The sequence below is a fragment of the Cupressus sempervirens genome, chromosome 4 (assembly GCF_028749045.1).
Source record: "Cupressus sempervirens isolate cs-2001-9-10 chromosome 4, ASM2874904v1, whole genome shotgun sequence".
Taxonomy (NCBI): domain Eukaryota; kingdom Viridiplantae; phylum Streptophyta; class Pinopsida; order Cupressales; family Cupressaceae; genus Cupressus; species Cupressus sempervirens.
Window position 1 is genome coordinate 873,437,342 of NC_143121.1, and position 14,268 is coordinate 873,451,609.

Sequence of the window (14,268 nt, forward strand, 5' to 3'; positions counted from 1 at the left end):
ATTGTGATAATCAGAGTTCCATCAAGCTCTCAGTGAATTCAGTTTTTCATGATAGATCCAAGCATATTGAAATTCCTTACCATTATGTAAGAGATATGGTAGACGGGAATTCTGTGAAATTGGAATACATTTGTACTGCAGATCAAACAACAGATATACTCACCAAACCTCTATCTAGAGTAAAGATAGAACATTTCAGAAAGAGACTTGGTATGGTTGAGTTGTAATTCATTTTTGTACTATTTGATTATTAATAAAGATGATAAAATGATAAATTTTTTTTTGTCAGGCTACTGACTGTTATGGGCTCCACCATATGTAATCATTATTTAAGAGGCGACGATCTCTGAAATAATGAATACTTGTGCAATAGGCATTATGAGAGGTGACGATCTCTTAGATAATGTCCTAACAGTAGATTTTACTGTAAGATCCAGGTGAATTCTAGATCGTCTTGTGACATTGATTTGTTCATGGGTCACAAATTGGATAAAGAAAGAAATCTAGAAATTCTTCAAGTTTATCCTATATTCTGGTAGATCTTAAATTTAGGATCTAGTTGTGATTTAGAAGTACCAGCTTCTATGAGTCAACATGTATTTTATCACTAGTAGCAGTGATTTGTCATATCACAGGTTTAGTAATATGACTTTGTATTATATGTATTATAATACTGTGTATTGAGAAGAGATAGACAGATATAGAGTATTAATTCTTGGTTAACATCTGTATTGATGTTGCTAGATATAATATCTCTCTGTAGGATTATCAGGTTAAGAGGGAGTGTTAAGAAATTAACCTGGTAATCCACAGGTCTTTGGGTACAGATCGTACCTTACTCTCATAACTATATATTCCATTGCAAATGGCATTTTATAATTATTTATACTAGTTCTAAGGGTGCCGGCGATCTGGGTATAATAGTCTTTAGTTTTGTGCCTTAACTAACTTTAGCTAAGATCAGACTAACAACTGTTAGTTAGATGCCGACTTAGGGATAAATAATTATTAGTTAAATGCTGAGGGTTATGTCCCTTGATGGACATACCCTCTGAAATGGATATATTAGTGGGCTGTGAAGACAGTATGGGGACACACAGAAAACATACAGTTTGATCTCCAAGTCTGCATAGGCTCACGAGTTTTATCTGCAACTTTCAGTACTCCAGTTCGTACTTGTACCAGGATCTAAAATAATTCCATCAGCATATTAAACCTAAATATCAGTGTTATTGCTGAAGGTTATTCTTGTGCCTATCTAGTCTTTACATTTGAAGACTGATCTATCCTCAGAATCTGCAGAACATTATACAACTTACTAAGAATAATTAGACCAATATTCTAAGTTGGTGATATCGAAACATAGTTCAAAGTGATTTCAAAATTTTAATCAAGTAGACTTACACAAATGTTTCAAATGATTTTTAAAAAAATGATCGTCTTAATAATAGTAAAATTATATCACATATATGTACTAACTATTAAACAAACATATATTTCAAAATATTGAAAAAATCTGGAATTGTGCTTGCTGCGGAATTTATTGACAGCAGTAAGATTGAGTTATAATATTTAGTCCGTGGGATTTCTGAACTACTATTGTAGAGAATAGTTGAGGTTCATGTACACAAAAATACAGAAACTGTATATTATTTAGATGAAATGTTCATGCATACAAAAATAGTAAAATACAGGTATTTATTGTTATAATCACTTAATCATTGATGCATATATTTGGTGCTTTAACGGTCTGTCTCAAAGTCAAAGCTGGTGTGAAATTTTGATATTGTACTCTTATATTGTAGTTTGCATGTTTTTTTTTGAGCTTTTTAGCTTTTATAGGGTAAGAAGATGAATTTTTGAAAAAGCTGTAGAAGTCTCTTTCTGGACTCAGATTATTTACTTTGAAGCCTAGCCCAATTTTTAAACTTTTACTTATTAAAATGTATTATTTTTGGAGCAGCTCAGTTTTGGAGGAGGAGGATGAGCGGGGTGTTGCCCACATTGTTGAACATCTTGCATTCAGCGCAACTGAAAAATATACAAATCATGACATTGTCAAGTTCTTGGAGAGTATTGGAGCAGAGTTTGGTCCTTGCCAAAATGCATCAACATCCTCCGACGAGACAATTTATGAGTTGCTTGTACCTGTTGATAAACCCCAGCTTTTGTCTCAGGCAATATCTGTCTTAGCAGAATTTAGCACAGAGGTAGCAATGCCTTTTATGGGGTTTTCTTTTCTCAGTAGATGCTCAGTTCAGAGTGTCATTGTACCTTTTTAGTTGATATGATTTGTCAGAGTTTTTTATTGTTAATGTAAAGATTCGTATCTCAAATGAGGATCTGGACAAAGAAAGAGGAGCTGTCTTGGAGGAATACAGGGAAGGACGGAATGCCATGGGACGTATGCAGGATGCTCACTGGCTCTTAATGATGGAAGGTTCAAAGGTAAAATTTATCAGAGAATTACTTAGAGCAATTATTATGTTGTGGTGAGTACCAGCTGACTATCTGTAATAAGTGTCTTTCCAAAACTAACCTATTATAACGTGATAGATGGGGATTGATAGAGTTGCCACATCTTCAAGATCTGGGATATGCTTGCCAACTCATGATATACCATCACATGGTATGGCCAGAATCTTCCGAAATGACATTTTATTTGTTACCTGGTACATCCTAGGAGTCTCGTGTATGTATCCTAGACAGGTTTGCATCCAGGTTAGGGCTGAGTACACCCTGGTTAGTACACTAGGCAAACCAGCAGGCTGTTTGGCTAAAAAGCTGCACCGAAGAACAATTCAATAAAAGAAAATGTTATTAAAAAAAAATCAAAAAGGATAAAATGCAATAAAAAACTGAAAATAAAAGGTAAAACATACCGTTATAGATATTAATATCTATCTATAGTATGTAATTTTCGATAATTAGTGGGGATTCTACAGTGGGCACTAATCACAAAGAAAAGAATTTTTATAATTTCCTCAATTGGACTGTTAATGTTTTGCTCAGAAATATAGATATACACAAATAAGAAAAGTAGAAAATTGGCACAAAAAGATACAACTTTATCCTGGGAAAACACTCAAACTTGAACTTGAAGGAAAAACCCAGCCACACTAGAAAAATAACTTTTTTTGAAAATAATAATCTTCAAGTACAATGCTTTCTCTTGATGCCATGCATCATTACACTAAGTGATCACATAAATAGATTGAAAATGAGAGTCTTCATACTACTCTCGAAGGTCTCTTCAATTTTCAAATATAAAACTCTTCATATATCCATCATACACATGCCTCTTTGCATGACACATGTCTGTAGATATTATTTTGAATATTATCATAAATGTCTTTTTAAGCTGTTTATACAAAATGGAGGTAAGTTCTCAATAGCAAAAATAGAGATAAAGATCTCTATTGCAGCTACAATCTTCAACGCTCCCTCTTAGCAAAAGAGAGATCTTTAGTATGGTTGGCATGCATAGCTGGAAAAAAATGCTAATAATAATTTTTCATCACGTATATTCTCATTAAAACATGTTATCTCAACATAACTTAATTCACCATATAAGCAAAAATTTAAAGTTACAGAGTCTCACACATGACTTCTACCATGCCTTCTTGTAGAGAGTGGTCCAACATACCTACTCGTAGAGAGTGGGACGAGGATTTTCACCTTAGACTTATCCTAGAGAAGATTGCATTTCAACCATGCCTACTAGCAGAGGGTGGTGCATTGTACCTACTTGCAAAGGGTGGCATGAGGGCTTTCACCTCAGACTTCTCCTAGAGAAGAATGTATTTTCACCATGCCTATTTGCAAAGGGTGAATCCACCATGCCTACTCGCAGAGGGTGGAACTAGAGATTTCACCTCAATCTTCTTTTGCGGAGAAGAGCTCATTAACAACATGAATAAGAACGATTGAGATTCTCTCTCTACAGAGACTCCCTCTCAACAGGGACAGTTTTGATCACAACAATAGAATAGCTGATTCCAATTTGACCAAACAGGAAGCTTTAGCAGTTACAGTGCCATGTAAGCATGCAGAAAATTAAACACAACCTCCCTCTGAATCAAAATAGTCGCCCTCTAAATATCATTTCCTGTATATGACCATTCTCTTTTAATGAAGATAGACATCATCAATTCAGTTTCAGACTACAACCAGCATCCTCATACAGTCTGCATTACTTTGCATATAATCTCTCACCATCCCATTGCTTCCTGATTGGTCCTGCAATCAAGAGAGATTAATAATTATAGAATAATTATCTCTTTGGAGTCTGTTTTCCTCGAGAAGAATCTCAGCACGCACACAAATATGGATCAATATAGAATAATTTCTTTTAATGATATTGAGTAAATGCAGACCAGCACCTCCAACAATATTTAAACACCGGCACAAATCCAGACAAAGGTTTCTTTTAAGAATCAGCAGAATTTGGAAACATGCTTGATTCTGTTTTGGCATAGCCTGTTACAGGCATACATGTGAAGACAAAACAAAGATCTTGGCAGATCTCTATAGCCAACCAGCAACACAGAAACCATTCTCAATATGACAATAACATGGTGTATTTTCAGCAGATCTTCTGGCATAAGAGACAGGGAGCACCTTGCATAGTCCAATCTACATATGAACTATGCTAGGAGTTCTGCCATAAATATCAAAAGGCAAACCCAGTATGTTTCCAGAAGCATTCGACTGCCCAAATCTCTTCCCAGGACAATTGGTCCTGTCACTAATATAATTTTATTTATAATAGAGGGAGTAAGGAAAATTATAGGCTTTCACTTTTGACCATCTGTTATGTTGTCTGGTATCTTAATTTCATACGAACGGAATAATTCCTTCAAATATAAGAAATAATGCTGCAACAAACAAGAGTATTGTGTTTTCTCTTTGAGTTATGCCTTCGCCATATAAAAGTGTGGCAATGAGGGTAGTGCCCATCATCATGATGAGAATATAAAAAACAAAAACTTTGCAAAAATGAGAGTCATGATAGATTTAATGTTTGTGATTCAATCTCTTTTCAGAAGTTTGTACAAAATAACTAAAAACCCTTTGTAACAAGGTTACCCCAGCACAACCAAAATATATATTCAGACAGTGTCAATCCATAACATACAATGATAAGCTCTAGGTCACCAGCGGTAAACATAGGAACCATATCAGTAAAGTGCTTGAAGTGACCGTCATTTGCCCTTGAATTCTGTGCAGAAGCAGATGAAGGCCCTATTTCAGGTCCGCTGGAAGGAGGACTTTGAATCACATTAAGGGCCCTTTTGTTTGTTTCCTTGAATTTGAGCATCACTTTGGGCAAGGTTCGATATATTTTGATATTTTCGTTTCAATCTTAAGGAAACAAAATCGAGATCAGGTCTGATAAAGGGCACTGTGTTAATGTGCATTTGTCTAAGCCTTTTGCTTTGCATCCTTTAATGGTGCTTCTGTGGGGCATGAATTATCCATAACTCAACTTTGATCGATGCCCCTCATCGTTGCAGTGTGGTTGAACTGCAATCGACTGTTACAATGCTCCAAGAAGCCCCACTGCAGATTATTGCTAAACAGACAGAAAGACAAACAACGCATAATCAAATTGATATCTTATTTTTTCTCGAGTTAATCCTGACAATCTTCTTTATCAAAACAGACTAATGAAGAGAGAGTCTTCTGATAAAAGACAAAATGCCACAGCACTGACTGTGATGCCAAGTCATCTCTTAAACATGAACCATATGAGATACGCGCCAAATAAAAAGCGTTGCCAAAGCAAGTAAATGGCACACACTTATACAATGCTGACGGTATACACAATTCTCAATACAAAGGTATACTGAGCAGGGAACCATGAAAGTTATAATTTGCAGATAACAGGGGCCGCAAAACATAACAGCAGCATTAGGGAACAAGGAAAATGAAATAGGTATGCACAAAACATCTCTGTCGCTACTACCATCTTCAACACTTCCTTATATGCTGTTATCTAACCTTGCTCTGATACCATGTTAATGTTTTGCTAAGAAATATAGATATACAGCAATAAGAAAGTAGAAAATTGGCACAGAAAGACACAACAACTTTATTCTGGGAAAACCAGTCAACTTGAAAGGAAAAACCCAGCTACACCAGAAAAATACCTCTTTTATTGAAAATAATAAATGTTCAAGTACAATGCTTTCTCTTGATTGCATGCATCATTACACTAGGCAATCGAATAAATAGATTGAAAATGAGACTTAAAATTCCACCCGAAGGTCTCTTCAATTTCCGAATATAGAACTCTTCATATATCCATACGCATGCCTCTTCGCATGACACATGTCTCTACATATTATCTCAAATATTATCATAAATGTCTTTTTAAGCTGTTGACACAATATGGAGGTAAGTTCTCAATAGCAAAAATAGAGATAAAATCTTTATTGCAGCTGCAATCTTCAACATGGACAACCCTAGGAAATTAACAATTTTTCATTTTCCTAAATGTGCAATACTGAAATGATGAACAGATACCAGATGCTTAATTTTAGATGCCAAAATCCTACTGAATTAGATGCTGATTAACAATATATGATAGTTGCAAACCTTTATCAACCATCTATTCAACTTCAAACAAGAAATACAAACCTTCATAGGCTGGTGTTAATCCTAAGTGCATTACAAACTGGTTAGAATGTAATGTCCCCTTTTTCTGGGACATTATAATTCTTTGTGGCCAGCACACTTCGCTTAGGCTTTAGGGGCGAAAAGGTTCTATACGGGGTTCAGTTCGAGATTTGGCCTAGACATTTCCAGTTCTAGACCCATCGGAGCAGTTTGGGCAGGTTGTCCAGATACTTACTATTTTTAGTAAGTAATCAGAGCTCAGTATTTTCAGTACTTCAGTGTTGGGTTGGAAGCGTCTCGCCGAGAGCTTTCCAACGAGCTATAGCATGAGCTTATCCGAGTTCGTTTGGTCAGTTATTTTAATGCCTGAAGATTTTATGGTTTACTGGCTAAGTGACTTAAAGGTTTATTTAATTTGTCACTTTATTTTAAAAAGGTGCTATGTTCACTTAAGTGACTAAAGGACAAAAAGTTGCTTTATCCCACATTGCTTGAATGAGTGTGCATCTCATTGGAAAAAGTAATAAAGGTACAACAAGCTCCACTTGAGAGGAGATATATGAAGATTATATTATTGAAAACAAATATTAATCTGGGAGCTGGAAACAGTTGTTGGTTATTTCTTTGAGGACGCAAACCCTTGAAGAAACTTTGAAGGTTGGACACAAACTTAGCTTTCTTTCAGGTTCTATCTATATTGCCAATCTGACTGTTATTTTTGTTTGTAAGATTGGATATTCTGAATTGTTGCACGTTATTGTATTGCTGATGTATAATATAGTAACGCATTTTGGGTTATTTGTATTAATCTGCTGGTTTATGTATAAGTCTGGATATTGGAGGAAATAAACACATTTTTCTGGATTTTCTCATTTGTATATTTGCTGGTTATATATCGGTTTAAGTTCTGAATTTTGTATCAAATATTGAATTACTGTTCGGATTTAAAATTTGTAAGTTTTAATCGAGGCTTTTAGTGAATATCCGGAAAGGGATATGTCAGTGGTATCAGAGCCAAAGATCCTGCCATCCTATGCAAGTTTATTCAGAAAAAAAAAATCCTTTTTGAAGTTCACGCATATCTCAGGCAGAAAATCGGCAAAGATAAATGTGGTTCCTGTTCCGACATTTGAAGTGAGTTCAGTTAGATTTATGCAGTAGAATGTGGTTAAATGCAGTTTTGGTATTGCAGAACGTGAGGAGTTGCGCAAAGATATTGAACAGTATGTATGCAACAAGCAGGAACTGGCTACATAGGTATTATAACAAGGATTTAGGCCCAAAGGACTGCAGGTTTGGAGCAGGAGATTGAAACATTGAAGCAGAAGCTAGTTGCATGCAAACGGGATAATCACACTCTTCAGGAGGAGCTTTCAGAAGTTTTCAAAAGCCATTTTGTAGATTTATACAAAGTAGAGCTCGAGAAGAATTCTGAGGCAGAGAAGCAAATAAAATTCTTTCAAAGTCGAATAGCAGCTGCATTTTCTGAACAGAGATACTATCAGCTAGATAAATTAATGTTGGATTGAGAGGCAGTTAGTAGAACAGTCTACCCAACTCATCTTCACATGGAGGGCATCCTACAACCAATCACCTCGACTCACGCATCAAGGAAGTTGCTACAGGTTATCGACATTGTACAGATTGGAGCTGCGGGCTGCTACACAAGTTACTGGGTCGGGCCTTCACCAGTTTGAGGTATCTCTCCACCCACATCCAGTAAGGAGATCACGTTGTGGAGTAGAAGTTGCTGACAGTCTTGCTGCCCTTCCATACCAGTTCATGGGCCAGCCATTTTTGACAATACGCCATTGCAGACCTGGGTCACGAGGTGACTTTTTCCCTCCAAGCGGATTGCATACACTCCACCAGTAGCCAAGGTAGCCATAGAAATATCGTGCTCGGGTTGCGGGTGAAGCACTAGTCAAGGCGACAGACATACAGACTGCCGTTAACGCATTCAAGACAGTATATACATGCGGGAATATTAAAATTTCTCACCATTCACAGGAAGCGAAGACCAAGACATCTCTTGTCTTATACGGCAGAAGAGACCACTATCGACGGCAAAGCACGTAATATTCAGAGGGAACACGATCTGTAGCTGCGTGTTGGAAACTCATTTCCAGTCGCGGGCTCTCCTCAGTCCAAACTCACGGGTGCCGGCTAACTCCACAAGCGACAGACGGGTTAACGCAAAGAGAAGCCGTGACAATTTTAGTAATACTCGGATTCAACGTCTGCAACAACAGGGATCACAAATACACCCGACTAAGGGTCATGATAGAACATGTGAAGCTGCCATTCAGTTAGCCGCCGGCTTATATTCAGTCGGGTACCATTTCTGGAGCCACGTATTTCTGGTTGTTTTTCATTTTCATGTGTTTGGAGGGAAGTCGGGCTAGCATGATCTGAGATAAGTTTGGGTCATGATATTAGACAGGGTTTTTTTTTAAACGCAGGAAATCTCCATCCTGGAAGGCATTACTTGCAAGAAGCTCGGCTCTTAGTGCGGCAGATTGGCCTAAACTGTTGCTTCCAAGAGATGAAAAGGCTGTAGAAAACTTTGAAAGCCTGCAAACTTTGGTTAGATCCATTCGTAATGCCAAGAGCAGAATATTCTGTAGAGCCTGCAAAATGGATTTCAGCACTGTAGTTGCAGCACCTGAGATATTGGGTTATATTTCTGGTGAAAAGTGAACTAAAAAATTATTTGCTCTCCAAAGGATTGTTCTTCTTGATTATTTTGATTTGATGGAAGCAATCAAACCTGGAAGTGCTCTCTGCAGCTCTGCTTGCACTAACTTGATATCTTCTGCCAAGGCCAGCAATATTCACAGATTAGCTTTTAAAATTACCAAATACAAATTCTGAACTTGTGATTAGTGCTGGTGAAGTTTACTATTCTGGAATCGGAATATATTCAGGATTGTCTAAGAACTGTTTGACTAAATTCCAGCATTCTTCCAATTGATTAAAATCTGGGACTCATCACAAGGATATACTTAATAATATCATTTAATCTTGCAACTGAACTGTTTGACTAAATTCCTTCATTCCTAATCGATAGTTTGCATTAAGAAAGTTCCGTGAGACTATCACAACGATATCAGAACTTTTCTAGGCTGCTTATCAACTGTTTGAATTAATGCCATTTATTAAACATTCAGCATTTCTGAGAAAAAAAATTAAGTGCAGAATAGTACAGTGGTATAGGATATACAATGCTGAGTAGAGAAGGAAGTTGCATTACATCTGAAGATTCACACAGGGAAACGATATATACAGGTTCATTCAACAGTCAGTCTGGGAGTAAGAAGGAAGGTACAGGTACGGCTGAGTATTCTTGTTCACACATCAGTTTTGTTACATCAAATGAAGGTGAAGTCATGGGCAGTTTGAAGTGAGTTATTGCATTGTAAAATCTCCACATGGGTCTAGTATTCTGAACAGATTTCCTCATCGTTTCACGGGTTGGAGACACAAAACGAGTGGTCACGTAATCCTCAGCATTTGAATCAGTTGGTTAATCATGTCTACTTCAAGTACCCAGAAGCAGCGGGACAAGAATATGGAGAAGCTTAAACAAAAGTTTGAAAAGGTTGGATGAAAATCAGAAAAGGATGAATGATTTGATTTCAGACCCTGCAAAACTAGATAAAGTGGCACGACGTATGGTTTCCATGATTAAGAGGACTACATCACAGAACAAAGAGAAAGACGAACAAGAGGTCTCTATAGTATCTAGAAACCTCTATGATGAATTCCCAGCAGTTAGTGACCATCATACAACTGACCTTATAGAGAGCAAAGATCGGATCTTGGAAAACGAATCAGAAAATTCATTTGATGACAATGAATCCCAAGATAATGATGTGGATGGACACGCAGTCACCTTGGAAGTGGAAGTGCGCCAAATGTTTACCGTACAGGTAAAGAAATCAACGCATACAGACAATAGAATAGAATAGCAGAATTTATTCGCATATGCCAGACATACATTATGCTTGATAATATTCGTAATAGTAGATGATTGATGATTTACAATGATCCCAGACGGGATATAAATACTACTGCCGAACCTTCCCGAAGGAGTCCGTCGGCCACAACATTACATCCGCTACAAACTATTTACCCGTCGACTACAAAATACAAAACACCGACGATAGTCAATCCGTTGACTACAGAAACACCGCCGGACCCATCCAGTCGGCTAACAAAAATATTGTTATATCAGCAGCTTCTACTTCGCCAGTTGAGCCATCCTATGAGGTGCATAGTAACAGAACCCTAGATATTGTGGAGTGCCTAGATGATAGCATAAACGATGCTGTTTATCATATGGTGAGTGACATTGATTCAGCCTCATATCACAGTGCGGATGACAAATTGGAAGATTTGTGTGGAAATGTTTCATCACGAGGGAATCATCATTTAGCAAGCCAATTGAAGGTTAATGATAGGATGGTTGTCACAACTGTTAAGCATTTTGATGTTGCTCGTCAAATGTTGGCCACCTATGGTTGGGGTACTCCTTTGACAAATGAGTATGGTGATAGTGTTTTTTCCCTTGCAGAGGTACATGTACTTCGAGAAGCAATTGGAATGATGAAACAAAATTACCTACAACTACTTGTAGATAGAGATTTTCTTCTCGAGGGGGATCACATTTGTTATGTTGCATTGCAGGGAAATGAGGAGAAGGTTGATAAGCTCACTCATGAGCTTGAGGTGACTATGGACTCTTTGCAGAGTGCTCAGTTGGCCCTTCAAGAGTCACAATTACAAATTGAGAAGCTTACAGAGGAGTTGAGTTTGGCACAGTCTCTACCAACTGCAGATATAGTACAATTACATACAAAGGCAGTTGATAAGAATTTTATATCCATGGGTTGTAGTAGGGATGTGGTTACATCTATCACAGATATTTCAGCTGGGATGAGTACCTTGGTGGAGAACAGTAGAGAACCACTAGTTGTATCGAGTTCTCTTGAGGTTAGTTCCGTGACAGTTGATACGAGACACTTTCCTGGCAGCTCTTGTGTCACAATGGTGGATTCTCCTGAGAGTGGGGTGGTAGTACACGACGCTACTCCGTCATCCACACAGGGCATTCGCAGAGTGTCATCCAGTTGGGAGTATAGCTCTCATGTTGATTTGTTTCCATCTCCTGGAAGCAAATCAGTCACTTCACTCCATGCAGCTGATATTGGACACCGGCTAGTTGATTTTCAGAGTCAGAGGGATCAGCTATTTGATGCAAGTGTTTTTAATGATGAACCATTGACAGGGGTTGGAGCATTTTATCGCAAATACACAGTGAGGAGTGCTCATAATTTTTCTTTTGACCCATGCACGGAGGACTTGATGATGCATCAGTGTGTGTTGGTCCCAAAATTATATCATCTTTTGTGGATGGGTATTCACCATCTTCAGAAGGTGGGATTAGCGGATGCAAGCATCCAACTCAGCTGTTTGTGCGAGATTACTTGCAAGGAAAGCTATTAGTTATACATCATGCTGATATGTATCCAACATGGTTTGCTACTTCTATGTCACAAAGTTCTCTTATGGGTACATGGTTACAGGACGACTATGGTGCTAGTTGGCATGATGGTTTGGTTAGTTATCACAACCATGGGAGTTTAGCGGGAGTTGTAGATGGATGTTGTGTCATAGATGCTACCAAGTATTTTTACCTTTATATGGTGAATGGATGTGGGGTTCGATTGTTTTGGGATCCAGGTGGCGACAGGTTTGACCCGATGTATTGGTTGATTGGGAATCTAGGGGATCTAGTGGATTATGCTATGAATATGATTTGTGTGTTTCAGCCTTCTGACACATCAGAATTCCAGAGATTAGGCTTACTCAATTTCTACAAGGGTGATATAGTGGTGGAGTTGGATCGGCTAGATCTACCATTGGCATCGGTACGAATATTGCCGGAGTGGTACAACAGTACAGTGGTGCAGATACTACAGGTGCTGGTCAGTGGTATCTCAGTCAGTGCACAAGTCCTCATTTGGGATCCAGGGGGAGCATCCCTGTGCATATTATCATCTTGGAGTGGATATTGGTATCTTGCCGAGCTCCCATCATCACTTGTTAGTAGAGACTCGCAGGGGCACTCATGGAGTGAGGCATTCATTCTAAATAAGGGAAGTGGCACTCGGGGCAGTAGCACATGGCCGTTGGTGTCCCTTTATGGTGAGACTTGGGATCCTAGCATTCAGTTATCAGGCACATTGATTCCTATTGTACTGTTTCACCATTTTGAGTTCGGGAAGATGCATGCTAGGGTATAGCGGCTGAGGAGTAAAACCGCATTCTCAAGGCAAGTATGGGATCCTAGCATTTGGTTTCTACAGGTATGAGCGGATTGCTTGAGGGCAAGCAATCTTTGAGAGGGGAGGCTTTGTAATGTCCCCTTTTTTTGGGGCATTATAATTCTTTGTGGCCAACACACTTCGCTTAGGCTTCAGGGGCGAAAAGGTTCTATACGGGGTTCAGTTCGAGATTTGGCCTAGACATTTCCAGTTCTAGACCCATCAGAGCAGTTTTGGCAGGTTGTCCAGATACTTACTATTTTTAGTAAGTAATCAGAGCTCAGTATTTTCAGTACTTCAGTGTTGGGTTGGAAGCGTCTCGTTGAGAGCTTTCCAACGAGCTATAGCACGAGCTTATTCAAGTTCGTTTGGTCAGTTATTTTAATGCTCGAAGATTTTATGGTTTACTGGCTAAGTGACTTAAAGGTTTATTTAATTTGTCACTTTATTTTAAAAAGGTACTATGTTCACTTAAGTGACTAGAGGACAAGAAGTTGCTTTATCCCACATTGCTTGAATGAGTGTGTGTGTGTGTGTATTTTAAAACATATATTCTTGTACAAATGAACCCAAAACGAATCTGAACCCAACCTAAAAAAAATTGAACAAATTTTGAATCCAAATCTCGAACCAAAATCCGTACCTGAATCAGAACGAGCAACTTAGTTTAATGTTAATGTTTGTACTATTCAGCTACTTGAATCTGTTAAGTAATTGGTCAAGTCTCATGATGTGTGTTCTCAACAATTGATGCTTTGCAGTTGCTGATCCTGTTTGGATCTGTCAATATTCTTTGTTATGTTTTGCTTGGAAATGGGTGGAAGTGCCCTTCACGATCCATATAATTGCGACCTAGTTTTGCTTTTAGTAATAGATCATCAATTTATAAACACTAGGGACCCATTTTATACACAACTTTGATTGATGGTTAAAAAATTAGAATATCTAAACCCTATGTAGCCAACCAACAATAATGTGTGATAATAAATCTCCTTGCGGGAAATTATCTGATCACTTGACTGTCGGACCTTACTAAATATTCCTATAATAATGTTAGTATAGAATTTATCAAATACTGCACCTATAAATCTAATTTCTAAAGTGATGCACAGCTGTACCGAATTAAAACAAAACAAATATTAGTCACAAGCACCAACTTGTATGGTAGCCCCACTACGTAAATAGAGATGCTATAGTTTAATTTGTGATTGCTACGATAGGTATCAAGCATTGCAGGAACCTCAAAGTTATCTTTCATGACTTGTATGTGGGGTGGATTGTGTAAACAAGAGAATGTGTCCAGAACTTGCTCCCCAAA

General features: G+C 37.9%; 1 protein-coding gene across 8 annotated transcripts in view; it reads left to right on the forward strand.

Moving 5' to 3' along the window:
- LOC149564185 (Insulinase (Peptidase family M16) protein) overlaps positions 1 to 14,268 on the forward strand; it is a 226,061-nt gene that overhangs the window by 14,402 nt on the left and 197,391 nt on the right. For 6 of the 8 annotated variants that reach the window (XM_089827253.1, XM_089827250.1, XM_089827252.1 and 3 more), the window contains exons 2-3: positions 1,964 to 2,210; positions 2,323 to 2,448. In XM_089827253.1, the coding sequence (XP_089683379.1) occupies positions 1,964 to 2,210; positions 2,323 to 2,448 (373 nt within the window). Of the gene's footprint in view, positions 1 to 1,963; positions 2,211 to 2,322; positions 2,449 to 9,218; positions 10,554 to 14,268 lie in introns of those variants that run through there. The other 2 variants (XM_089827256.1, XM_089827257.1) reach the window with 1 other exon arrangement.